General features: G+C 43.6%; 1 protein-coding gene across 2 annotated transcripts in view; it reads left to right on the top strand.

The window, feature by feature from the left end:
• plxnb3 (plexin B3) overlaps window positions 1-27,200 on the top strand; it is an 88,511-nt gene that overhangs the window by 44,821 nt on the left and 16,490 nt on the right. For both annotated transcript variants that reach the window (XM_042408795.1, XM_042408794.1), the window contains 8 exons: window positions 13,869-14,288; window positions 15,950-16,682; window positions 20,868-21,047; window positions 25,259-25,387; window positions 25,553-25,653; window positions 26,409-26,541; window positions 26,818-26,977; window positions 27,074-27,182. In XM_042408795.1, coding sequence (XP_042264729.1) covers window positions 13,885-14,288; window positions 15,950-16,682; window positions 20,868-21,047; window positions 25,259-25,387; window positions 25,553-25,653; window positions 26,409-26,541; window positions 26,818-26,977; window positions 27,074-27,182 — 1,949 coding nt within the window. In that variant the 5' untranslated portion in view covers window positions 13,869-13,884. The remainder of the gene's footprint in view (window positions 1-13,868; window positions 14,289-15,949; window positions 16,683-20,867; window positions 21,048-25,258; window positions 25,388-25,552; window positions 25,654-26,408; window positions 26,542-26,817; window positions 26,978-27,073; window positions 27,183-27,200) is intronic.

A 27,200-nucleotide genomic window follows, 5' to 3' on the forward strand; every position in this document is an offset into this window, starting at 1 on the left:
TACATGAGCTAACGTTAGCAGTATCACCTGCTGGAGGTTGTCATGCAGCTTTCACTTGTCCTCAGCAGCAGCCTCCTCTTCTTCTTCTTCTTCTTCATCTGTCCAGACTCTTTCCTCCTGCTCTTCATTTGATGGTAGATTGTTAATGGTATCACTGCAGCTAGGCATGCTAACGCTAACAGGATTATGTGTGGCAGTGGCATCGATTTTTTCTTTTTCCCAGTGACCTTTTCAGCTCCACCTTTAGGATTTTTGGGACCTTTATCCATTCGTATAGGCTGGCGTTATGTTCACTTCAAACTCCACACTTTCCGTCTTGATTTGATTATTTCCTGCTTGACCTCTGACATTAAATGGATGGACGCATCCACTTGAAGGGGTGATTGGAGGACGACAGTAGCACCTCCTGCACCTGCCCTACAATATAGCTATCCTATTGACGATCGGGACCTTGTAACCCCCGATCAGATTAGCTGTTCCAACATCAAGTGGGCCACAGCTGGCAGGTTGAATTTTTTTATCCCACAGTTTTTTTTCCCACATTGCTGGTGGCCTTGCAGCACATCTGGCGTTTGCCAGACATCCAGTCTGAGCCTGCTTACAGTAGAACGCAGAGACACAGCAGAGGCACAGTAGAGACACAGTAGAACACAAAAGACACTTATCAGAAGAGACACATTAGAGACACTTACAGTAGAGACGGAAGAGAGAACAGTAGAGACACCTATGGTAATAAGTGACAGAACATCATCGTGTTGCTTGAGTGAGTAAATCTTCTGTACATTGACTTTATTCTACTGTCAGATTCAGTAGATTCAGTAGATTCAGTAGATTCAGTAGAGTTCACTGGAACAGACTCTGGGCTTTGTGTCCTCTGAAGTATGAAGGAGACTTTTATTGGAAAAAATTACAAACTTAAAATGTAAATGTTGTAATAATTTTTTGTCTTTATGTGCAGAAGTTTTGAATGGATCTGAGCGTATCGAGGAGAGTGTCGAGGTTCCAGGGATATAAGAACCATGTCGATGGGACATTCTGAGCCTTAACATGTATTGATAGTGCCAAATGAATCATTGATTTGATCACTCTGATTGATTTGCTGATTGTAATTAGTCTGTATCAGCCAGCAAGGATCAATACGTTAAGTGACATCAGAGTTACATGGAGACATCCAAACTACAAACACGCTACTGATGTGGGATGTAAAACTATCCAGCACCGTGCAAGAGTTTTAGGCACTAAAAGTAAAGTGAGGACACTTTCAAAAATAATATCATGAACAGTTTGTATTTATTGTTTAACTTCATACAAAGTCCAGTAAACTGAATAAAATTTAATCAGATCAATATCTGCTGTGAGCAGCTTTGCCTTTAAACAGCAGCAGTTCTCCTCAGTGTTTCAGGTTCTCGGCAGGTTAGTAGTTCCTGCATCTCGGAGAAGTTGCCACAGTTCTTCTGTGGATTTCGGCGTCTCAGCTGCTTCTGTCTCTTCCAACAAGTCCTCCAAATTAAACCACCAAATATGTGGTTTGATCATGTGACTCCAGAACGACACATAGCAACATTTTTTAATCCGGCGCCTCTATCAGCAGTAATCAGCAGGATAACATCATGTGTCTGTGCTTTCCAAAACCGTTACACATCACTGTTAAAGAATAATGATGTTTTATGATGTGACAACACTGTGGTTTAGGTCTGGTTAGACACAAAAACCACTTTGTTAAAGATCATGGTTTGGGTTAAAATGATCACTTTGTGAAGGTTAGAGAGCGTGGTGTAATGTCAGTTAAAGCTACTACGTCCTTAAAATTAAGAAACCTTTCTTGTCATGGCTACAATAATAGCCACAGGGTAAAGGTTAGGGGATGATTGTTACACTTTTTCTATTTTCTCTTTCCTGTGGCGAAGTCCATAATTGGGTTAAAACATCCACCCCACTCATCACCTCCAATCTGTCCACATATATAGGACTGCAGCCGCTAGATGGCATCTGTGACTATCTGTTATTTTGGAGCGACTGACATTACGACCTATTATGTTGTTTTTCTTGAGAGGGCAGTGTTGTCTCTTCATGTTAATCCCAGACTGACTCCATGATGTTGAGATCAGGACTCTGTGGGGGCCAAACCATCTGCTGCAGGACTCCTCGATCTTCATGTTCCTGACAATAGTTCTCCGGGCTCGTTGTCATGCTACAGAATAAATTTGGGACCAATCAGATGCCTCCCTGGTGGTGTTGCATTATGGATAAAAATCTAAACATCTAAAGTGTTTATAAAACTTTTGAGGAACATTTTCCCGTTCACTTGAATGAGAAAATGTGTCCAGACTTTTGACTGGTACTGGATATGCGGGTATAAACTGTAGCTGCAGCTTCCTAAATGTAATGACCGTTAATTCCTCAGAGTTTCGGATATTTTTAGACTCCTGCAGGGAGAACCGAGCCTGTGCTGTTAATCTGCTGTGTATTCTGCTGTTATTCACTTATTATTCTGATCTTTGTGTCCTGGATTAAACTGAGGAGAATCTCTAATTCTTCTTATTCTGATCTGATCCTCCTGTCAAACACGCAGCTCCGTGTTTACATCTGCTGTCAATACAAACAGGATTTAATCCAGATTAAAGACAGCGAGGCAGGAATAGCAGCTCTGCCGCGGCTTCATCAATAACACAAACTGGCATTAAGTGATGATTGTGTGACAGCAGAGAGTTGCTGTTTAAAACCCGGCGGATGCTTCGTCTGACTGAGGAGAAAAGAGGAATTAGCTCCATTCAGCTCGGATCGGATCAGAACACAACAGATAGCCCTGCTGCTGCAGAAAATAGTTCAGACTGAGAGAGAGGACACGGAAAAGTCCTGCAGTTTAACACACAGCGCGAATATATTATCATCTAACATGCTGTCAAACGGTCATTTTCCTCTGCTAGAACTTAACTGTCTGAAAGGTTCCTCGTGTCCTAAACTTTGAAGGACGAGTCAGATTCTTTCAAGTCTGTCTTCATCCAACAGTCACATGTCCATGTGTCCGTGTAGTGAGTTGTTTCTGTGTTTCATTGTTCCTCCTTTGATCTCTCAGCATGACTGGAAGAGATGGAGGACAAAATCACAGCCGTCCCTCTGACGTCTGCGTCACGCCGCTTTACAGCTTTAAATACTTCCTCTCAGAAAAGATAATGACAAAAGTTATTAAAAGTAATTTTGTATTTAAAAAGAAGTCATTAAATACAAATTGTATTAAACAGAAACTTATCTTATCCTAGTCCCACTGCCACACCTCTACGTCTCCATGGTAACCGTGTAATAACAGGGCGCGGGGTGTTTGTATTTAAACAGCTCATTCTGGCCCTGCGGCAATGAGCTGCGTCACCACGGCGACAAATTGACTTCCTGTGGGGAAGCTGGTAGTGATGATGATGTTGATGATGATGATGAAGGTTTATGTACAGTCAGCTCTGACACACACACGCACACACACAGAGAAAAAGGCCTTTTTGGGAAATGACTTTTTTATTTAGTGACAACCGCTGACAACATCCATAACACACTTTAGACACAAACACACACACACTTTAAATCCCAGCGGGATTTAAAGAAAGATGTGTGTGTGTGTGTGAGTGCGCGTGCGTGTGTGTGTGTGTGTGTCAAGCTTGTCACACACCCTTGATGATATCAAACCATACTTGTCTCTGTGACTGCCAGAAAATATTCATGAGCTCACCGGGGGAGTGTGTGTGTGTGTATGTGTGTGTGTGTGTGTGTGTGTGTGTATGTGTGTGTGTGTGTGTGTGTGTGTGTGTGTGTGTGTGTGTGTGTGAATAATAATAAAGCAGAACAGACAACAAAATAATCCTGAAGCAGAAAAAAAGTCAAAGAAAGAAAAGTAAGAAAAACCAAACAAAGAGAGAAAAATCAGGGAGGAGAAACAAACAAACAGAGACGGGTGGAAGTGGCCTTCTTTGTGTAGTACTGAAGTATTTCTAGCAGGAAATACTGCTGTTCGTCTGTAGTGTTTGTAGTACTTTGTAGTAGGTGTTAGTATGACTCTACCTGCTACCTCTGCATCTAGTCCCTCTACCTCTGAAACTATTAGTCCATCTACTCTGCAACTAGTCCCTCTACCTCTGCAACTAGTCCCTCTACTTCTGCAACTAGTCCCTCTACTTCTATAACAAACCCCCCTACCTCTGCAACTAGTCCCTCGACCTCTGCAACTAGTCCCTCTACTTCTGCAACTAGCTCCTCTACCTCTGCAACTAGTCCCTCTGTAACTAACCCCTCAACTTCTGTAACTAGTCCCTCTACCTCTGCAACTAGTCCCTCTACTTCTGTAAATAGCCCCTCTACCTCTGCATCTAGTCCCTCTACCTCTGAAACTACCAGTCCCTCTACTCTGCAACTAACCCCTCTACCTCTGCAACGAGTCCCTCTACCTCTTCAACTAGTCCCTCTACCTCTGAAACTACCAGTCCCTCTACTCTGCAACTAGCCTCTCTACCTCTGCAGCTTGTTCTTCTACCTCTGCAACTAGTCCCGTTACCTCTGCAAGTAGCCCCTCAACCTCTGTAACAAGCCCCTCTACCTCTGAAACTACTAATCCCTCTATGTCTGCAACTAGCCTCTCTACCTCTGCAACTACCTCCTCTACCTCTGTAACTAGTCTCTCTAGATCTACAGCTAGTCCCTCTACCTCTGCAACTAGCCCCTCTACCTCTGCATCTAGCCCCTCTACCTCTGCAACTAGCTCCTCTACCTCTGCAACTACCTCCTCTACCTCTGTAACTAGCCCCTCTACCTCTGCAACTAGTCCCTCTACCTCTGCAGCTAGTCCCTCTACCTCTGTAACTAGCCCCTCTACCTCTGCATCTAGCCCCTCTACCTCTGCAACTAGTCCCTCTACCTCTGCAGCTAGTCCCTCTACCTCTGCAACTAGCCCCTCTACCTCTGCATCTCGCCCCTCTACCTCTGCAAGTAGCCCCTCAACCTCTGCAACTAGCCCCTCTACCTCTGCATCTAGCCCCTCTACCTCTGCAACTAGTCCCTCTACCTCTGCAGCTAGTCCCTCTACCTCTGCAACTAGTCCCTCTACCTCTGCAACTAGTCCCTCTACCTCTGCAACTAGCCCCTCTACCTCTGCATCTAGCCCCTCTACCTCTGCAACTAGCTCCTCTACCTCTGCAACTAGTCCCTCTACCTCTGCAACTACCTCCTCTACCTCTGTAACTAGCCCCTCTACCTCTGCAACTAGTCCCTCTACCTCTGCAGCTAGTCCCTCTACCTCTGTAACTAGCCCCTCTACCTCTGCATCTAGCCCCTCTACCTCTGCAACTAGTCCCTCTACCTCTGCAGCTAGTCCCTCTACCTCTGCAACTAGCCCCTCTACCTCTGCATCTCGCCCCTCTACCTCTGCAAGTAGCCCCTCAACCTCTGCAACTAGCCCCTCTACCTCTGCATCTAGCCCCTCTACCTCTGCAACTAGTCCCTCTACCTCTGCAGCTAGTCCCTCTACCTCTGCAACTAGCCCCTCTACCTCTGCAACTAGTCCCTCTACCTCTGCAGCTAGTCCCTCTACCTCTGCAACTAGCCCCTCTACCTCTGCATCTAGCCCCTCTACCTCTGCAACTAGTCCCTCTACCTCTGTAACTAGTCCCTCTACCTCTGCAACTAGTCCCTCTACCTCTGTAACTAGTCCCTCTACCTCTGCAACTAGCCCCTCTACCTCTGCATCTAGCCCCTCTACCTCTGCAACTAGTCCCTCTACCTCTGTAACTAGCCCCTCTACCTCTGCAACTAGTCCCTCTACCTCTGCAGCTAGTCCCTCAACCTCTGTAACTAGTCCCTCTACCTCTGTAACTAGCCCCTCTACCTCTGCAACTAGTCCCTCTACCTCTACATGAACTTTGACATGAACCTTCACATTATATTTCTGTTGTTTGGTAATGAGATACCAGAGAGGATTTTCTCTCACTCAGTAAAAGACATCTGTTAATTTATTCAGAAAGGACTGTTTGAAGCAAAAGACTGAAAGAACTGAGAGGTTAAAATGAGTACAAATTGTACAAAACACTTCGGATAGAACAGACTGCAGCCTTTAATATGGCAAACAGACCAACCTTTGACACGATGCCCAGATAACTCAAACATATAAGTGTATTCTTGTCTTCCTGTGTTGTTTAGAGTGTATGGGCGTGGCTCCTGGACATTCCTGTACTTGTATCAGTTATTCAGAAGGTTTGAATCCCTGTTCCACTTTGTACTCAATGACAAATATACACCTGTAGTAGGTCAACTATATATGTGTTTGTCTTTTGCCTTTGTCAATGTCAACTGTGAAGACACTGTAGTGTTGAGACGTCAGTCTGTTTACACTGTTGAAGGCTGCAGTCTTTCCTCTGAAGTTTGCTGATTCAGCTGCACATTGCTGAGAACATGTTTTTACTTTTTTTGTTGAAAAGTCTGTCGTTTGAAGCTGAGCTCATTTTGTGTTTGTGTCGTCTTTATGCTGACGTCTTAGAGTATTGTTCCTTACATTCCTCGAGTTTCATGTTTCTATTATAGCATTTGATTTGTATCAGCTTTCAGTCAAACTGTTGGATCTTTGGATCTATGATTGAAATGTAGTGGAGTCAAACCGTCACCATGTCGGAGCTGATGTGTTCAGGTCAGTTTTTGGCTGCCTGGCTCTGTGGCTCCTAGGCAGACAGAAAGTAGGGCGAGTACAATGTGTGTGTGTGTGGTGGGTGAACACACACACATACTGAGAGGGATAGTCCCAGAGAGCGAAAGACAAGAAATGAACAAAGAGAAGAAATTTAACTACACATACACACACACACACACACACACACACTGGCAGCTGCATGTGTGTGTCGGATTGTGTCGTCTCTTTGAAGAGAGTCAAACCTCACAGATAATATGTGTGTGTGTGTGTGTGTGTGTGTGTGTGTGTGTGTGTGTGTGTGTGTGTGTGTGTGTGTGTGTGTGTGTGTGTGTGTGTGTGTGCCGGAGGTAAGGCAGCCTGTAATCATCACCTCGACGTGTTGAAAGCAGCGTGTCCTTCATTTACATACAGAGAGAGAGAGAGGAGGAGAGGACCCATGAGAAAATTAAAAAAGAGAGAGGGGAGGAGGAGGAGGAGGAGGGAGGTGAGGAGGGGGGAGACAGTGTTGGGAGGAGGAGGAGGAGGGAGGTGATGGGAACAAAAGACGAGTGAAGAAAAAACTGCTGCGATTAACAAAGTAAAGTGCTGAATTTTTCACTGCAGACATAGAGGGAGTCGTCACCTGGAGCATCCATCCTGTTGCCATGGTTACCTGCAGTTTAGAACACCTTGAGCTCTGATTTTGAAACGGTGACCTGAACCAGGATGATAACAGACTCCTGACAGCCGCACATGATTTCAGGGGGTCCTTGAGAATGTTCCAGGTCATAGAGGAGGTTCCATGCTGCCTTGAAGAGCTTCAAGGGTCTAATGAGGCAGTTCCAGCTGTGCTTGAATTGTTCAAGGATTCTGGGAGAGGTTCCAGGTGTCCTTGAAGATGTTTTAGGTGATGGAGATCCAGGGTCCTTGAGAAAGGTGCTTGGGGATGTTCCAGGGGTCACTAAAAGAAGTTAGTGGTCCTGGAAGGGGTCACAGTGCCTTTAAAGGGATTCCAGGGGTCCTTGAGAATGTTCCCAAGAGGTTCTAGTGATCCTTTAAGAAGTTACAGTGCTCCTTGAGGTGGTTCCAGGCTCCTTGAATGAGCTGACTGCTCACAGAGCCTCAGGCATCCGTTGCCATGGTTACCCGCAGTTTAAAATGTAGAACTGTGGTTGAACTGTTGACCTGAACCGGGATTGTAACACACACACACTTGACAGCCAATCAGAGAGCAGGATACTCTGTTGCCATGGCAGCAGGTGAAGGTGTGATGACGAGGAGACAACATCATCAGGTGTTGTTGAAGAAACTCTCGAACAGCTCGACGCGTTCAGGTGTGACTCGGGAGACGATGAGGTGTGAAGCTGTGAGCTGGCACGTCATCACAGCTGGGTGAGAGCTCCGACAGGTGAGCTGCAGGTGTGAAACAGGAAGTGAGACACAGCGGAGGAGCCCTGAGGTCGTCCTCAGTCTGCATTTGTTCGTTCCTCCAGAGTTTGGACTCCTCAAGTGAAATTGACAAGTTTGATTTTGGCGTACTCTGCTGTCTGCTGGTTCAGGTGGATTTTACAAAAAAAGAGTTAAATCATGATGTCAGTCATGTTTTCTAAATGAACACTCAGTCATTTCCCTTAAACACCAGAAATTATTGGACACAGCTCCTGTAATGAGACGTAGGAAAGGTGTGTGCAGGGTGGGGAGGGGTCTCTGAAGCTATTCAACCATCCGACACACAGCTCCGATGGAGTCTGCTGACCCCTTTAATGTCTCACGGTGTGACATGACATGAACCGTTAGTGTTGTTTTATCTCTCAGAGGAACCGATGCTGAGTGTGAAACTGAAATATATATATATAAGAGTACATGAGAGGACTGAACTGGGACACTTTCACACCAAAAGTTCATCCCTGTGCAGAACGAGGGCATTATTTATAGAAGGCGACTGTGTGAAAGTTCAACTTCAATAAACTCACCTTCACAACATGCGTCCGCTGGGTTTCTGACATCGTTTTACTGTGCAGAAAAATGTCGGGAAAGTTGATTTTGTGAGGTCTAACAAATCTCTTACATGACAGAAAAGATCAGAGAGGATGAAGATACTTGGTTAGAAAATTCATGTTTAGTTTGTTTACCTGCTGATGAGTCTGTAGCATCGTTTCCTGCTGCTCTTCACTCTTTTCTCTGCCTCATAGAAACTGTTTTGTGTTTGTTTCATCTGAAACATCACCAGGAATAATAGATGTATACGAGCTTTGACTTTCTCCAGAAACTAAACCTGTGATTTCTGTGTTTCAGTCCTGAAGTGGAGACACATCCAGTGAAAGCAGAGCTGTTTTAGTTAATCATGGTGAACAGATGATCGTCTGTGTCAATGTGGACCAATTGTCCGACTTCCACAGTCTGGGTGTGAAAGCGCTGTGTGAAGTCGCTCATTAAACCCAGCAGGAATCACTTTCATTCATCAGATTGGTGATTTCTGTCACTGTAATCAGAAGAAATGCATCATTTCATACAAATCTGCAAAACACGATACTGTAAAAGAAACGTTAACACTAGCACCAAGCCGTCGGCCTTGTGTGTAGGCAGATCGCTCCTTCTTTAGCAGTCCCTGGACGTCGACACGCTGCTCAGAATGAAACATGAGGATGTAATGAAGATGTATGAAAGTCAAACAGATTTCATAGAGCAGAGGCTTGTAGTGTCAGTTTTTTTTTATTGAAGCAGCACGGAACAGAAAAGTTCAAACTGGAACACATTTAGTTTGTAGATTGTAACCTTTAATTTTATATGTTGGACATTGAACTGCTTCTACATATACTGTTAGATGCTGGTTTATAGAGATGGAGGCTCGTCTCCGTCCACCTACAGCTCTGATTCATCTGCACGAACACACAGTATTCTTTACACAAAGAGTGATAAAAAAAACTGAATGGGCGTGGCTTCATCCTGAAAACACTTAAACCGTGAAAGATAAACACACCTTTCTAGACAGACAGACAGTTAGAGAGACAGGCAGACAGGCGGTTAGAGAGACAGAGGGAGAGACAGCTGGTGTAAATTCAGCGGATCAAACATGAATTCATTTTCTCTCTGAGTCTTTTCCTCATTTTTGACTTTAACGCTTCATCGCCTCCAGCTCTCTCTACCTCTCTCTCTCTCTCTCTACTCATTCCACTCCCTTTCTCTTCCTCTCTCGTCCTCTCGTCTGTCCTTCTCATAACCTCTCTCTCTCTTTCTCTCTCTCTCTCTCTTCTTCCAACTTTATTCTGTCTCTCGTTTACTTTCTGACAACCTACAACTCTCTCTCTCTCTCTCTCTGTTCAGCTCAATGAATTATAGATGAATCTCTCTCTCTCTCCATCAGGCTGAAGGAGGAAGTTATTACCATACTCTGTGTGTGTGTGTGTGTGTGTGTGTGTGTGTGAGGATGTTCAGTATTACCATGGAAATGTTGAAGCATGTGTGTTACAGTGTGTGTGTGTGTGTCCTGAGGCCTCAGTGTTTCCCAGCATGCACTGGGGGAAGTTAAACAGCGAGTGTTCGTTCAGAGTTTCTGTCAGAACCAACACGCAGCAGGAGGGAGGAGGGTGGAGCGAGCATGACTTCTACAGAGCGAGCGAGAGAGAGAGATGAATAGGGTTTTGTATCAGAGAGGAACATGCACTGTAAAAAAAATCAGCCTGAGCCTTTTATTCAATTCACTGGATCATAAGATCTTGTTTTCCTGAAAGACCTGAAACCAGACTGACAGCTAGCGCCCCCTGGAGGCTGCAGAGTTCCTTATAGCCACAATATGAACAAATATCACTGCAAAAATCAAGTTATAAATGTCTTTAATTTGAGTCCATTAAAGGATCAGTCTGTTGTTATTCTCTGTTTCTTATCGTCCTGTTCAGACTCTCAATACTTTCTGACTTCCTGTCTGTGGCTCTCAGCCCCAAGACCATTGGACTAAACCTGCTAGCAGGTATACCAGGGTCCAAGCACCAGTAACTCAGAATCAAAGACTCACTGATCCAGCTGGAGAATTTTTTGCTTTTTTGGGACATTTTATATAAATGAGCTCTATTCCTGCTGGTTTGAATAATTACTGCATATAAAAGTTTAGTTGGCAGTGGATTTAAAGCTCCAAGCTCATTGGTTCCTACTGAAGACATAAATCTTTCAAAACACCTCACAAATTTATAGTTTCATGTTTAAGAAAGTCTCAGTAATTTCCTAAAACAGCCAGTCCATGTTTGGTGGGGATTATTTTCAGCGCTGGATGGATCCACGTTTGGTGCTCTAGTGTGAGTGTGTGTGTGGGATTGAGTCTAAACAAACTACAGTGTGTGTGTGTGTGTGTTCATGGTGATTAAGTGTGGCTCATTGCTGTGTTTTTGCACAACAATGAGTAAGAAGATAAATCACAGTGCTTGTTAGTAGATCAGTTAATTGTCGGTAGAAACAAGTAGGATATCGACAATTATATCGACTTTCCTTTTGGAGAGTCGTGGAGCTAAAAATGTAATTTTTATCCTGAGGGTGGCGCTAGAGGAAGGGTCGTTAAGATGTAAAGGTTCCTCCTCTGGAGATCAGAGATGATGAAGAAAACAGCAAAACTAGTTTGACACCAGTTTAAAAATCCACTCTGTCATAAACTAACCAACCCACTGAAGGTTTGAGTCTTTCACTGCGTTGTCGTGGATACGGGTTTGTTGCCATGGTGATGTTTCTACAGGCAACTACAGTTTGACCGTCAGATGAAAAGTGTGAAGCTGCAAAATATTTTATTAATAACTTCAGAGAGAAACAGAAACACCCCCAAGACAAAAAAAGACAAACTGAGACAAACTGAGACAAAGAGACTGAGAGACAGAGATGATCAGTGTTCTGCATGCAGCACGTTTATTGTGCTTCTCTTGCTTTTTGTCTTTGAGTTGAATGTTCTTTGGTGGGTTTAAAATGTAAGTGTTCGCCATGTAGCTCAGATCACAGATACGTTTGGCAGGAAAGCAGAGCAGCAGCCATTAATCAATAGTTGATAATTCACCGTTTCAGTCGTTCTGTCAAACGTGCTGGTTCTAGTTTCTACAGTGTCTCAGATTTGCTCCTTTTCTCTGAATATCTTCGGGTCGAACAAAACAAGACATTTGAAGATGTCATTAAGACGGTCTACTACTGTCTGACATTTCATAGACACAACACAACACAACCTATTAACTGAAAAAATAATCTGGACAATAAGTGATAATGAAAGATTGTAGGGTGTGACATGTAACTGTTCTGATACATGCAGAAGAATCATACATGACATTGTAAAAATAATATCTCAGACACACTGAGGACACACTTACAAACTTTTAAACAGCTCAGGTTGACCTGGACGACCTTTGACCTGTAAATCGTGAACAGGACTGATGTTTGTGTGAGAGCAGATACATTAATCTGTCTGATAAACATTCACACTGTGTCTTTGGACTGTAGCAGCTTTAATCTTTCTGCATTCCCGCCATCACACATGTCCTGTGTGTGTCCTCTGATAATTCCACATTCCTGCTTTTCTTTGTTGCTAAATTCAGTCTGCAGGACTCAGAGTTCTCTGCTCTCACTGCTAGCTGCAGTTGATTCTTAGCCATAGACTAAAAAATAATGGACGTAGCCACCATAACGTCACCCATTGGTTTGCGGACCCCTGTTCTGAAGCTTTGAGTTCAGCACATGGATGTATAATAAGAGCTGGATAGGGCGCCGTCGCTCAGCCTTGCAGCCAGTTTTTCCCAGTGGCCACTCGCGGTATTGCAGCAAAAAATCCCCCTGCGGCCCAAAAAGGATTTCCCCATAGACCACCATTGTAAAAGAGACGCCTGTAAAACTGTTGACAGGACCCTCAAACTGCAAACAACATCAATTATGACTCGTTCTATTATGAACTTTTGATCCATGGAGGTTTTATGATTGTAAAACTTTCCTCGAGCCGAGAAAAGCGATTTAAAAATCTGTGATGTCATCACAATGTCATCACTACTGCGCATATTCCGTGGGCCGCACAACATGGAAGCAAACCCGGAAGCTAGACACTTTATTTGGCAAATGCGCCAGGCAAGCAATTCCTGTAGGACTGAATGGGCGCCATTTTTAGTCCGGTATCCAGCTCTTATAGTACATCCATGGTTCAGCATTTTGGCCGTCGCCATCTTGGTGTTTTGGAGCCAGAAGTGACCATATTTGGATGAGAGAGTGGAGCTGACCCTAATGCTAGCATTGGCTGCTAGCTTGATTAGCACAGTGAATTTTCTGTCTATGGTTAACTGTGATATTGCTAATGCTAATGCTAATTTTGGCTAGTGAAAAACAAGCTTAAAACAAAATGTACACACCGGAAAAACTGAACAGTCGACTCCTTAGAGGGTCTTTTAGTACAACCAAGTACCGAACAAGCTGAACAAGACTTTTTTAGGCGACCAAGATGTTACAATTAACTTTCATGAACTGAAAACACACTAAAATAGTGACAGCTACGCCTATACTCCTATTCTAATCCGGGGTTACGTACGTAACCATCGTTGTCACCGTGGTAGAGACTTGTCAATTATAAGGTAGACCCACCCTACAGAATATGCTACTTTATCGTCTATTTTACTCTAAATGGGACCATAATTTACAAAATGAACATCATGCTGTGTTGAAGAGGACTTGAGACTAGCGATTGAGACCATAAACTCATTAGGAAAGTGTTTATTGAGGAAATAAATCAAGTGAGAAGTAGGGTCATTTTTTCATAGACTTCATACAATCAGACTTCTTTTTGGAGTCAGTGGAGTCGCCCCCTGCTGGCCATTAGAGAGGATGCAGGTTTATGTCACTTCCACATTGGCCCCGTTTTTCAGACCTGGAGCTTCCCGCTTAGTGTAAATCAGACCAAGACCACATCCCAAAAATCAAACCTGGCAGCCACATGTGGGCCTGAGCCAGTTCATGTTTCATCCTCCTCTAAGCCGACATTTAATGCCAGGTTCGGACTACACGATATTTTTGTCTGATAAGATGGTCACTGTGTCATATTAGCCAAACATAGGTTGCCATTTTTCCCGACCTGCGTGATGTAGCTGATATTTAGATCATCACTCTGTGTATTTTTATGTTTGCTTTTGACTTTAAAGTTTTGCACAGTGGCTGAGCTTCAGTGTTTTAATGTCTCTCTCTCTCTCTCTCTCTCTCTCTCTCTCTCTCTCTCTCTCTCACCTGGCAGGTAAAGAGGAGCTGCCATGTTGGCCTCCTCCCTGTCACTCCTCTTCTTCCTCCTTCTCCTCCCCCCTCCCTCCCTCCCTGCCGATGTCATCGTGACCTCTGACCCTTCAGTGCGGTGGGTGGAGCTACATGGCGCCCCACTCTCTCACCTGCTGCTGGATGCGGAGGCAGGGCGTCTGTACGTGGGCGGGGTCGACCACCTGTACCAACTCACCTCTGACCTGGAGGTGATGTCGCACGTGAAGACTGGCCCTCACCTGGACTCCCCAGACTGCCTGCCCCCGATCGTCCCCCAGGACTGTCCCTCGGCCACGCCCACTCACAACCACAACAAACTGCTGCTGCTGGAGACGGGGCAGGGGGCGGAGCCGGGAAGCGTGATTGTCTGTGGTTCGCTCTACCAGGGCATCTGTGACAAGAGGTAACGCCGTTTACCATGTTGATGATTTGACATTTATTCTTTAAATCTACTCAGAGTTGATCTGGAGCTGTTGTCATAGCAACAAATCCTGAAGCCCAAACCTATAAGAGAACATTCATTTTCTTAGGATGATGAAAACTGTTGTAGATTAAAATGTTAATTACTGATCACAATATGTTGTAATCATCACAATTTAAGTTTCAAATGAAAAAGAGTTTAATACCTGTAAATAATAAAATACACAAAATCCAAATTTAGTTTGTAAAAAACAAAACTCAAATAAAAGTTACCGGCTGTAAAAAGACGAGTGGAACCATAAAACATGGCATTTAATGTGATATTATAATGAACTTTGTGATTTAAACATTAAAATTCAATCAATTCATTTGTATTTGGAGTAAGTTTATGAACTATAAGTTAATTATTTAAATCAGACTAATTACTGAACTGCTTTATGAGAGATTTTTAGTGACATTTTCTTAGTTTCAAGCCTCAAAGGCGAAGAACTCAGGTAGAACAACAGTTTCATCAGCAGTAAGTGTATAATCAATAATCCTGCATTACCAGTTCTATGAAGACACATTCAGGAGAACTTCACTAATTATATAAGCACAATGTTGATCACCTGATTATGCTTCCACTGTACTCATGTTGCCTTTATTTTAAACTAAGAGCGCATTGAAGATACATCAAAGAAGAACAAGTCAAACCTCTGAAGTTAGAACCATCAGGATCAATACGTTATTGATAATAGGCCTATGTCAGTTTTTTTTTTAAATATTAAAGGGATAGTTCAGATTTTTTGAAGTGAAGAATATATTTTAGTCACCTAAAAAACAAAATCAGTTCAAGTGTTCACTATAATTAGAATATTTTCATGCTTCACCTTGCCGTCAGACAGCCCTCTCCTTTGGCACTACATTTTCTCAACAGTAGAACTTCCGTATTCCTACGCATGCTGCGCACTTTATTACGCTGCAGATCAGCTGTTTGTCAGAAAGTGCTGCTGTAATACAGTGAGCGGCATACGTAGGATTACAGTTCTACAGTTGAGAAACTGTAGTGCCGTGAAAATATTCTAAATATAACGAACACTTAAACTGATATTGATGTTTTTAGGTAACCTCATGCACCAGATGGTTTGTTACACAGAACCATCTGAGAAGTCTATGGAAACTGTTTGGAAAAGGGCAGGCACTTTCAAAAAATACTTGGCAGTTGATTGGATGAACCATCTGTCTATCACCGTCTTACCTTGCGAGGCCGCTGGATTCGCGACACTGGTTGCGCCGAACCTGACAAGATGGACTCTCACACGATCTTGTGATGTCGTGATCTCGCGAATCCAGCGGCCTCGCAATGTAATTTTTTTAGGTGGCTAAAACATGTTTTGCTGCTGCTCCTGTCCATAGCAGTGCGTTGCTTAGCTTCCATGTCGTTACTCCTGTTTGCTTCTCCAAACTGGGAGCGTGTCGACCCAAATCTACTGCAGGTAATAAATACACTGACTATGGATAACTGCCTCACACAATCCCACTGCGAAAAGTCCGAACTATCCCTTTTACATGTCAGATTTTGAAAAGTACATGTTAGACTGGATCAGTTCATCCATATATGATGACGGGGCCCTTGAGTCTGATCTTTTCTCTTTTTTCCTGCAGGAGTCTTTCTAACATCTCTCAGCTCATCTATCAGACATCCAACCCCGTCGACACACAGTATGTCGCTGCCAACGACCCCCGCGTCTCCACGGTCGCCGTGGTAATAACTACCAAGAACAAGCAGGAAGGGAGCGGGGCTGGCGGCATTCTGCGTTTGATGCTGGTTGGTCGGGGCTATACCAGTAAAGGTCCTGGGGATATCCCACCAATCACAACGCGGCGCTTGTTCCCGGTGGTCCCACCGCGCCGGGCGTTCTCCCAGGAGGAGGAGCTAGGAAAACTCGTTGTAGGAAGTTACTCTGAGTACAATAACCACTTTGTGAAGGCTGTCGTCCATGGCGACCACGTCTACTTCCTGTTCTCACGCCGGGACATGTGGCACAAGAAGGAGTACCGGACCTACGCCTCCCGACTCTGCACCTCTGACCGCAGCTTCTACTCGTACGTGGAGGTGCCTCTGCTCTGCCAGGGCGGGTACAACCTGGCCCAGGGGGCGTGGTTAGGACACCACTCAGGTGAACCTGCCCTGTTCGTCGTCATGGCAGCAGGCCAAGCATCCACGCCCGTGGCAACAAGTCGCTCAGCTCTATGTGTTTATGGGATGGCGGAGCTGGACAGCATGCTGCGGAGAGCGCAGGAAGTGTGTTACACAGAAGGAGGACGAGGGAGCAGCGGACAGGATGAAGCCTACATTGAGTACGCCGTGTCATCAAAATGTCTGAAACTACCAAAGGTAAACCCAGACGCACGAGCAGGTCATATTTTCTGTTTCTGTAGCCAGCGTGGCCGATAACAGCTCAGTATGCAAAACACGAGTCACAGACAAGACGGGTTAGTCAGAGTCAGAGTTTACTGGTGGAAAAGCAGGAAATCAAAACAGGCAAAGACCAGAAAGGCGGGCAGAGTTCAACAAACAGGTGAAAAGGCTTACAGGGCTTACAACTACAGCTGGGATCAGTAAATATTCCCAACTGGTCAAACTGGTCTGCTGCTGAATATGTGACTGACGCTCACAGAGAAGGTCAAACTGAGGTCATTACCACACTGGAGCTGTTCCCAGCAGGCACTGGGGGAGGGCGGGGTCACAGGGGTCAGTTGTACATTCTCCAATCAGGATACAAAGATCCTTTTCTTTTCTTTTTCTTTCCTTTAATTTCCTTTCTTTCTTCCTCTCTGATAGTTTTTCCCTCTGTAATGAGACAAAGGAGGTTGTAAGTGAGTTAGTTTAAGACTGAAATAAATATCACAGAAGTAGTAAGAACTTTTGTCCAATATCAACATTTATTTGTTTATTTATTTAGTCTTAAGTTAACAAGGACAGCCTCATTGAGATGAAACATTTTGAGATAATAAGAATAACAATCAGGTTTATTGCTAAGTAGGTTTGCACATACCAGGAATTTGCCTTGATGTTCTTGTGGTGCGTAACAGTCAAAAATATACACAAAATTAAGTGATCCTAAATAACATAAATAAGAAAGAATTTACAATAAAAGAAAAATGTAAAATATATTGTAAGTGAAAAGGATCTGCTACAGGTTTAAATTTAAATTATTAAATAGAAGAGAATGAGATGAATGTAGAAGATATTCACCCAGAAAAAACAGTATATGCAGTGTGTATTATTATAATAATAATAATTATACATATATATTATATAATGCAACAAGTTGCATTAATGTAACACGCTATGTAGGATAAAAGATCACAAATGTGCAAATGCAAGATTGTGAGGTGTTACATTAGTATAACGTATAATGTCCAGGAGGGGAGAGAGTCTGTGTCAGTGAGGGTTTCTGGACCTTGTTGAGGAGGCGGCTGCAGATGGGCAGAAACTGAAATGAGGTTTCGGACCTCAGGCTCTTGCCAGAGGGGAGCATTTCAAAAAGTTTATGTCTGGGATGAGAGGGATCAGCCATGATCTTTCCTAGTAGCCTCAGTGTCCTGGAGGTGTGCAGGTCCTGGAGGGACTGCAGATTGCATCTGATCACCTTTTCAGTACAGCAGATGATACGCTGCAGTCTGCTCTTGTCCATGACGATTGCGGCAGTGTACCAGATGGTGATGGAGGGGGTGAGGATGGACTCATTGATGGCGGTGTAGAAGTGCACCATCACTGACTTTGGCAGGTTGAATTTCTTCAGCTGCGACAGGAAGTACATCCTCTGCTGAGCCTTCTTGGTGAGGCTGCTGATGTTCAGCTCCTACTTGAGGTCCTGATGATGGTTCCCAGGAAGTGGAAGGACTCCACCGTGTTGACTGGGGAGTCACACAGGGTGATGGGCACAGGTGGGGCTGCACTTCCTCTGAAATCCACAACCATCTCCACTATCTTTAGAGCGTTGAGCTCCAAGTTGTTTTGTCCACACCAAGTCACCAGATGGTCAGTCTCCCACCTGTAGGCGGTCTCAAATCCACCAGAGATGAGCCCAGTGAGGGTGGTGTCATCTGCAAACTTCAGGAGCTTGATGGTCTGATGACTGGAGGAGCAGCTGTTGGTATACAGTGAGAAGAGAAGTGGAGAAAGGATGCGACCTTGAGGGGAAACGATGCTGATGGTCCAGGAGTCAGAGACGTGTTTCCTCAGCTTCACGTGCCACTTCTTGTCGGACAGGAAGTTGATGATCAGGTCAAGTCAGGCACATGCAGCTGGAAGAGCTTGTCCTATAGCAGGGCCAGGATGATTGTGTTACAGACGGAGCTGAAATCCATAAACAGGATCCCGGCTTAGGTTCCTGAGAGCCCAGGTGCTAGAGGATGAAGTGGAGGGCCATGTTTACTACACTGCCACAGTCTGTAGGCAAACTGCAGGGGGTCTAGGAGTAGGTCCATGATGGCTTAAAGGTGGGACGGTACAAGGCACTCAAGAGACTTCATTACCACAGAGGTCATGGCGACAGGTCGGTAGTCATTGACTCCTGTGGTCCTGGGTTTTTTGGGGGTGGGGATGATGGTGGAGGTCTTGAAGCAGGCCTGTACATGGCATGTCTCCAGTGAGGTATTAAAAATGTCTGTGAACAGCAGAGACAGCTGATCCGCACATTGCTTCAGGGTAGAGGGAGAGACAGAGTCTGGTCCAGCTGCTTTGCAGGGATTCTGTGTCTTTAACAGCCAGTTAACATCCCTCTTCAGTATGGAGAGACATCGAAGGGGGGGAGGGGGCCTCAGAGGTGGGCAGTTGTGGAGAGGCCCGGGCCCTTGCTGAGGTGGGGGAGGAGGAGCTGGTGATCTGGGCCTGGATGGAAATTTGGGGGGGATGGTGTCAGGACTATCCCATTGTCTTTCAAATCAGTAGTAGAACTCATTCAGGTCATTGGCCAGGCGCAAGTCATTAGTGGAGTGGGTGGCTGTCGGTTTATAGTTTATGATCTATCTGAGGCCCTTCTAGACAGACGCTGAGTTGTTTTCTGAAAACTGCTGTTGAAGTTCCTCAGAGTACAAACACTAACTATGTCTCATCACCTTGCTAAATCAAGTTTTGTCCCCACTCCTAAACTTTTCCAGGGTTTGTTGTTTTTGTAACTAAACCTAGTGCATGATGGTACACAGCTGTCCTCACAGAAGCTGCTGTATGACATCACAGCCTCCGTGTGCTCATCCAGACTGTCAGTAGGAGTCCTGAAAACATCCCAATCATAACAGTCCAAGCAGGCTCCATAGCTTCACTGGTCCACTTCTTAGATGTCCTCCCAACAGGATTAGAGAGTTTTTATGTCTGTCTGTATGCAAGAATCAGAAGAACTATGGTGTGGTCAGAGTAACCCAGTGCAGCGTGCGGGACGGCATGATATGTACTGTTTACTGTAGTGTCACAGTGATCTACAGTGTTCTCTTTGATCAGGCATTTAATCAGCTAATGGTATTTAGGGAGTTCATGGCTGAGATTACCGTTGCCAAGGACAATAACGAGGGAGTCTGGGTTTGTCTGCTCCACACAAAGTATCTGGTTGGCGAGCATGCACTGTGCCTCCTGTACGTGGGCCTGAGGTGGAATGGAAACACTGTAAACACCTAGACCATGAGTTGTAGATAAACAAAACCAAACCGATAACACAAAATGTTCTTACTCTGGGAACTCACACAGAGCAAGGTGCAGTCCATCAAAAAGGAAACACACAACTCTACTCCATATCACCAGGAGGGATTTATCAGTCACATGACTAATCAATTAATGTGATAAACAAACAGCCTGGATGAAATGAATGAATGAAAAAATCATGTTTAAAGGGGGAGAAATTGGGAGCTGCACCATCAAATTTATAAAATAGCTGCACCATCAAATTTATAAAATAATAACATCTTCTACACTCACATAGAGTAACATGTTTGTAACTCAGTGTTGCAGTAAAAAAGGAGGTAAACGAGAACATTAGTTGGGTATTTATCAGCTCGAGTGTGGGACATCTGAGTGAGACATCTGATGACATCACAGTTTACATCCAATGATATCACAGATTAGCAGCTGGTTTGGTAAGAAGAACCTGTTGTTGGTCATTCCACATCCGTCTCACTGCTGACCTTAATACTGTTTGTGTGCGTGTGTGTGTATGTGTGTGTGTGTGTGTGTGTGTGTGTGTGTGTGTTGGTGTGTGTGTTTGTGTGTGTGTGTGTGTGTGTGTGTGTGTTACTCTGTGGATTAGAGCTGTTAGCTTCAGCAGCTGGAGTCATCATCAGACAGCTGTCACTCAAACACACTGGCAGGTACACACAGCTGGCAGGACTGATCTGACCCACATATAATATAACACACACACACACACACACACACACACGCACACACAGATTAAACTGAAGTGACTTTGTATGTCTGTGAAAAACTGAACTGAGTGAATAAAAACAGGAGTTAAATGGACACATCAGTGTGAGTGTTTCAATAAAATTCTCTGTGTCTTTCTCTCTCTCTCCATTCATGTCTAAGGACTCTCTCTCAGAGTATCCCTGTGGGGGGGAACACACCCCGAACCCCATCGCCAGCACTGTGCCCCTCTCGGCCATGCCCACCTACACCACCACCACCCAGTTGACCGCCGTCACCACGGCAACAGAGGCGGGGCACACTATCACCTTCCTGGGAGACAGAGAGGGTCAACTGCACAAGGTGACAACACTGATGTACAATATATACAGTATCCATACGCAGTCATTATGTACATGATGCCTATATAACACACACAGTATATCCAGTGTGGTAGCTTAGCACAGTCAAGCTAATCTGTGACCTTACTGACTGTTTTTTTAGAATGTTATTTCATAAAAAGTGCTAAAATGGTCACATCTCACTATGGAATGATGATCTTTTTCTAGCAGAGCTGCAACTAACAATTATTTTCATTATGAATCAGTCTGCTGATTATTTTCTCAATCAATGGATTCTTTATTACATCTTTAAAAGGTCAGAAAATAGTGAAACATGTCTATCACATTGTCCCGTCGTCCGACGTGATGTCTTCAGATGTTTTGTTTTATTCGACCAACAATCACGTAAACTCTGCCTCACTACTTCCTCCTACAGCAGTTTATCATCATAATCTAATTAATTAACCATAATACCGTTTTGTCCTGAATATAAGACAACCCCTTTACCAACAGCTCATTTAGTAAAAAGAGTTTTTTGAGATAAACACAGTTTCACACTCGTCCTGTTGGGAAGGTTTCCCAGAGATACTATTAAGCAGAAGAGAGTCGTCATCTTTCCATTAAAGCAGACGGTAAATCCCACATTAGTGTATCTTATCTCCCAGTCACACACTCACATTCTCTTCTATCACTGGTCATTTTTCCTTTTGTCTTTTTGAGCTCGTCATCATCTGTGACAGCAGTAACTCGGCTGTTTGACAGATGATTAAGTCCTCATTGTGTTTCTGCAGTAAAGACTTTGTTTTCACTTCTCAGGAATTTATTTCCTCTGTGACACAAAAACACGTTATGCGAGCCATCAGAAACCCCAGCAGGTTGAACTCAACTAACCAAACACTTTTAGTGCTGACTGACACCAACAGAATGGAAGAAACTTGCTAGCCTAGCAACATTAATGCTACCAGTGGTGGAAGAAGTATTCAGATCCTTTACTGAAAAGTACCAATACAGCAATATAAAGATACTCCTTACAAGTAAAAGTCCTGCATGAAAAATCCAACTTAAGTAAAAGTACATAAGTATTATGAGCTTGATGTAGTTAAAGTATTGCAGTAAAAGTACATAAGTATTATGAGCTTGATGTAGTTAAAGTATTGCAGTAAAAGTAGTGGTTTGGTTCCTCTGACTGATATATTATTATATATGACATCATTAGATTATTAATAGTGAAGCATCAGTGTTAGAGCAGCATGTTACTGTTGTAGCTGCTGGAGGTGGAGCTAGTTTACACTACTTTATATACAGTTAGCTAGTTTAGTCCAGTGGTTCCCAACCTAGGGGTCGGGCCCCTCCAAAGGGTCAGCAGATAAATCTGAGGGGTCGTGAGATGATTAATGGGAGAGGAAAGAAGAAAAAACAAAGTTCTGATACACAAATGTGTTTTCAGTTTTTGGACTTTTTCTCTAATCTTTGATTTTTGCTGAAATATTGGATCATTTGAACATTTATGTAAATGAAAGCATGTGAGAAGTTTAGAGGGAAAAATCACTATTTGGTGGAGCTGTTAACAACTCATAGACATGTGAAATGTGACCCCGACTACACACTGCTTTTTGTAAGACGTCAAAAGACAAAAAGGTTGGAAACCACTGGTTTCATCTTTAACAATGTGTTGTATTTTAAAAGCTTGTTATATTATCCATTGTGTCAAATCTTCATCTGAAAAGTAACTAAAGCTGTCAAATAAATGTAGTGGAGTAGAAAGTACAATATTTCCCTCTGAAATGTAGTGGAGTAGAAGTATAAAGTAGCATCACATGGAAATACTCAAAAAATACTAAAAACTGTACTTAATGTACTTAGTTACTTTCCATCACTGAATGCTACAAACAACTCAGAATGCCGTACTCTCTTATCTGTACACAAATATAAAACAACCAACTTTTTCAAATGTAATTTCCAGAATAGAATATTGCCTTAAATTTGGGGCAATGAGGGATGTTAATTGATTACAGCTTTTGTTAAAAGGACTGTCTGAGTTTCTGTCTTTACTGCAGAAAGTTTGACACATTTCTAACTTTCAGTGACAGTCATGTTGTTCTCTTCTCCACTAAAACCTTCTTACTATACAAGTTGCCTCACTTCAAAAAGTAAACCTACAGATGCATTCATCTACCTCCGTCTGTCATGTGACCCCCACCGTCTATACTTTCCATGGTGAGGTTTTAGCCGCAGGAAGGAATCGGCTGTTTCCTGTTTGTGTGTTTATAACTGGAAAGTCTGTGAAGCGACGGGAAACTTAACACACAACTATACACACACTCACACACACACAACATGCCTCATTTACATGCACACATACACACACACACAGTGAACAGAGAGCAGCTTGTAGCCTGCAGCTCTTTATCAACAAAACAACACACACAGACACAATGATACACACTGAGTGTGTGGTGACTAACAGGCGTTTTGCTCGGGGGGTTGGGGGGGGGGGGTTTGGTTGTCACAGGGGAGCGTGCTCACACTCTTGATGTTGATTGGCTATTGGTCCCCCAGGTGCACTCTGGGTAAGGATCCAGCAGGAGACCCTTTTTGTATGAAACATTTACGGTGCGTGCATGTGTGCGTGCGTGTATGTTAGTGAGGTCTAATCCTGCCTCAGAGCCTCAGTGAGGCAAACAGCCGAGCTTTGATTCTTCCTGTTAATATTTAATCACACACACACACACACACACACACATACACAGACACACATTAACAAGTGTTCGACCATCTTATCAGCAGTTAAGCAGCTGTTCTTTCACAGCTGATCCGTTCTCTTTCATAAAACAACCTGCTTATAACACACTTTTCCACGTAGTCACAAACAAGCAAGGTGAAAAAGTTTCTGGCCCCGGGGGAGGTTTTATGTTTTTCAAAAGCCTCAGGAACTTTAGGGGTGGGGTTTGCAGGGCTGATGGTCAATTATTGGTCAAACACAAACACTGAGGCTGCTTTGTTCAGAAAAAAGAGCTCAATATCAGACGAGGGACAGGCATTTCTCATCATTCGTTAATATTAAAAATAAAGTGAGGCTTCGCTGTCGCCTTCTTGACTTGATTTAAAAAAGAGGGAGAGAAAATTAGAACTTTATTTTGTGATTGTTTCATGTTGTTTCGTTCTAAAGCAGAAATTAAACCATCAAATATTCAGCAGATTTCACTGTGCAGACAGTCTCTGTAGTCTCACTTTCCTCCTCTGAATTTCTCCTTGTCATTCACACATCAGAGTCATCAACAGTGCAAACAAAGGACAACAGGTCGACTCTGTTGTTGTTGTTGTTGAAAAATTTTTAAAATTTGTCATATGTCAAATTTGCAGAATCCTCCAAATGTGGTTGGAAACACAAACAGATGCTTTTAGTTTGTAGTTCTGCTTCCTGAGATTAGTTCCCGGAACCTTTTGTTTGATAAGTGACTAAACTTTTTACAGTCTGCTGAGACTGTGAAGCTGTCTGGGGTCAAAGGTCAGCTGTAGTGTGTAGTCCTGCAGCAGCTCAGGTGCTCACAGAAACCAGAAAAGAGAATTCACTGACAGGTGAGTTAGAAATGTTAGTGAGAACTGTCTTCAAACTAAGACTGGATTGTGGTTGTGATCCGGCTCTGGACAACATTCATACAGTTTGAACAACAGCAACAGATCAGGATCAATGATCACATCATCCTGAAGTTCATTGATGACACTTCTGCTGTCACATTGATAACAAAGATAAAACAATCCTACAGAGGAAGTTTTGACTGTAAACTGATCCTCGACATCGCCAAACCTTTTTCATGAAATAAGTAGAAGACATCCTGCTCAACACCAGAATCATCTCACACTCTTCAGCTCACAACAGACACTCATCTCGTCTTCACAATAAGTCATTTTAGTTGTTTTTGGGGTTCACACTTCTTGAGTCAGGCTCTGATGTGGATTCAGGATGCAGGTGAGTTCTGTCTGAGCAGCTGGATCTACATCAGGATAGCAGGATCAACTCGGTGCATTCACATTTTCATGTTCTAGTTGACTTTTATTTTGACTCACAACCCTGCTGACTGTAGGATTGGTGCAGGTGCGTCAGGTTCTTCTTCTGTGGTGTTTGGGAACATGACACCCTTGATCACTATAGTTCAACAGATTGCAGGTCTTGAATATTAACTAAAATGACTCACCTGTGTGTGTGTGTGTGTGTGTGTTTGTGTGTTGCAGGTGTTGGTGCGTGCTGATCGGACAGGTGAACTGTACGGCAGACTATTGGTGGACAGCGGCAGTGCCGTCAGCGCTGATCTCCTATTGGACAACAGCCAGCAGCACGTTTTTGTTTTAACCAGCAGCAGGGTGAGAGATCATTCAGTTTTTATTTTTATTTTATCTTTCAGTCTTCAGTTCTTTTAGTTTTCTGCTGCCTGTCTCTCTGTCCATTATTATTATTATATTATATATATTATTATATTGTAGTGAAGTTCAAACAGACCTGTCATCTGTTTTCTTTCTGTTTCGCAGCTGTCGAAGGTTCCTGTGTCGTCATGTGAGAGACAGACAGACTGTCAGTCCTGTCTCGCTGTCAAAGACCCGTACTGTGGCTGGTGTGTCCTGGAGGGAAGGTAGGTCTATTTAACTGTCTGTCTGTCTGTCTGATGAACAGTAATTTGCAATGATGTCACTCTGTAGGCTGAGACAACTGTCAGTGAAGGCAAACACACCATTAAATGCCATTAATATAATAATGTAAACAGGAAACAGGGTAGACAGGCGGGACATAAGGTGAGGAGGAATTTGATTTGAATGTTGAAAATTGGGCGTGTCCTAATGAATCTTTGCTTTGTGCCGCTAAAAGTTGAAGGTTGATTGATGGGTTGATGTCATGATATTATCAGTTGAAACTGGTTGGTTCAAGCCTACATAAGCACGTCATATTTAGTTTTACAAGAAGAAAACATGGTTGGATTTTGATATAAGAATACAAATTTGTTTTTGGCATATATTGTTAAATAGGTGCACAATATGACTGTGGATGTGATCTAAAAGGGTTTAAAAGGCATTTTTCATTTAATCTCAACTTTAATTAACACTTATGGTGAAAATCTGGCCTCAGACTGACAGTAGAAGAAGCTCTGTGAATCTGCTGAGAGCTGCACTTGTGTAAAAACTGTCCTGATTTTGTGTTTGTAGAGAGAAGTTGTGTTTTTTCTGATTCACTTTAGTAAAGTCACAGCAGCATCCAGTGGACATTAGAGGAACTGCAGCTCAACACATCTGTTGTTTTGCATTTGTTTGTGTGTTTTCATGATTATTAATTGTGTCTTTGTTGCTGCCATTTGTCTGATGATGTTTGTTGTTGTTTCTCTCTTTTATACAGATGTTCCCGTAAACATCAGTGTCAGCGTCACCTTCAGCCCAACCACTGGCTCTGGAGCTTTGAACCGACCAATCAGTGTGTAACGGTGCAGAGTCTGCAGCCAGCCAATCAGAGCAAAGATGAGCAGACACAGGTAGGATGTACAGAAGGTGATGCCACATCACTGGTTACAAACAGTCAACAGGACTGTTTCTGGTTAACAAATGTTTTGATAAACACAACCGACTACTGATTGTTGGATAGATTATTGATTATTGTTATTGATAATGTGATATATATGTTGTTGATCAGCTTGATTATTTCCCAAATCATCCATCCATCCACCAGCTGCTGGTTTAATTTCTCTGAAAATCAACCTCTCAGCATGTTTCTGACAGCAGCCTCCTGTGGTTATTTGTCTGTCTCAAAGGTTACACTGTCAGTCATCCAGCTTCCCGCCCTCACAGAGACAGAATCTCTGTCCTGCGTCTTTGGGCTCCTCCCCCCTCAGCCTGCCATCGTCACAGGAACCAGCATCACCTGTCAATCACCTGCGCCGGAGTTCCTCCCACTGATGCCGACAGGAAGTGGTGAGTAAAGACCGCGAAGGTTTAGCATTCCTACCTGTTTCAAGATTCACTGTTTAGGATTTCTGACTTACTGTAATTGCGACTCTCTGCTTCCAGATCACATGATCCTGCCTGTGTCACTGAGGTTTGGTCATGTGACCATCACCACAGGCGACATGACTTTCTACGACTGTGGAGCTGTTAGTCGACTGAACCAGAGCTCCCAGTAAGACGCACACAATAA

Source organism: Thunnus maccoyii, chromosome 4 (genome assembly GCF_910596095.1).
Source record: "Thunnus maccoyii chromosome 4, fThuMac1.1, whole genome shotgun sequence".
In the NCBI taxonomy this organism is placed as follows: Eukaryota; Metazoa; Chordata; class Actinopteri; order Scombriformes; family Scombridae; genus Thunnus; species Thunnus maccoyii.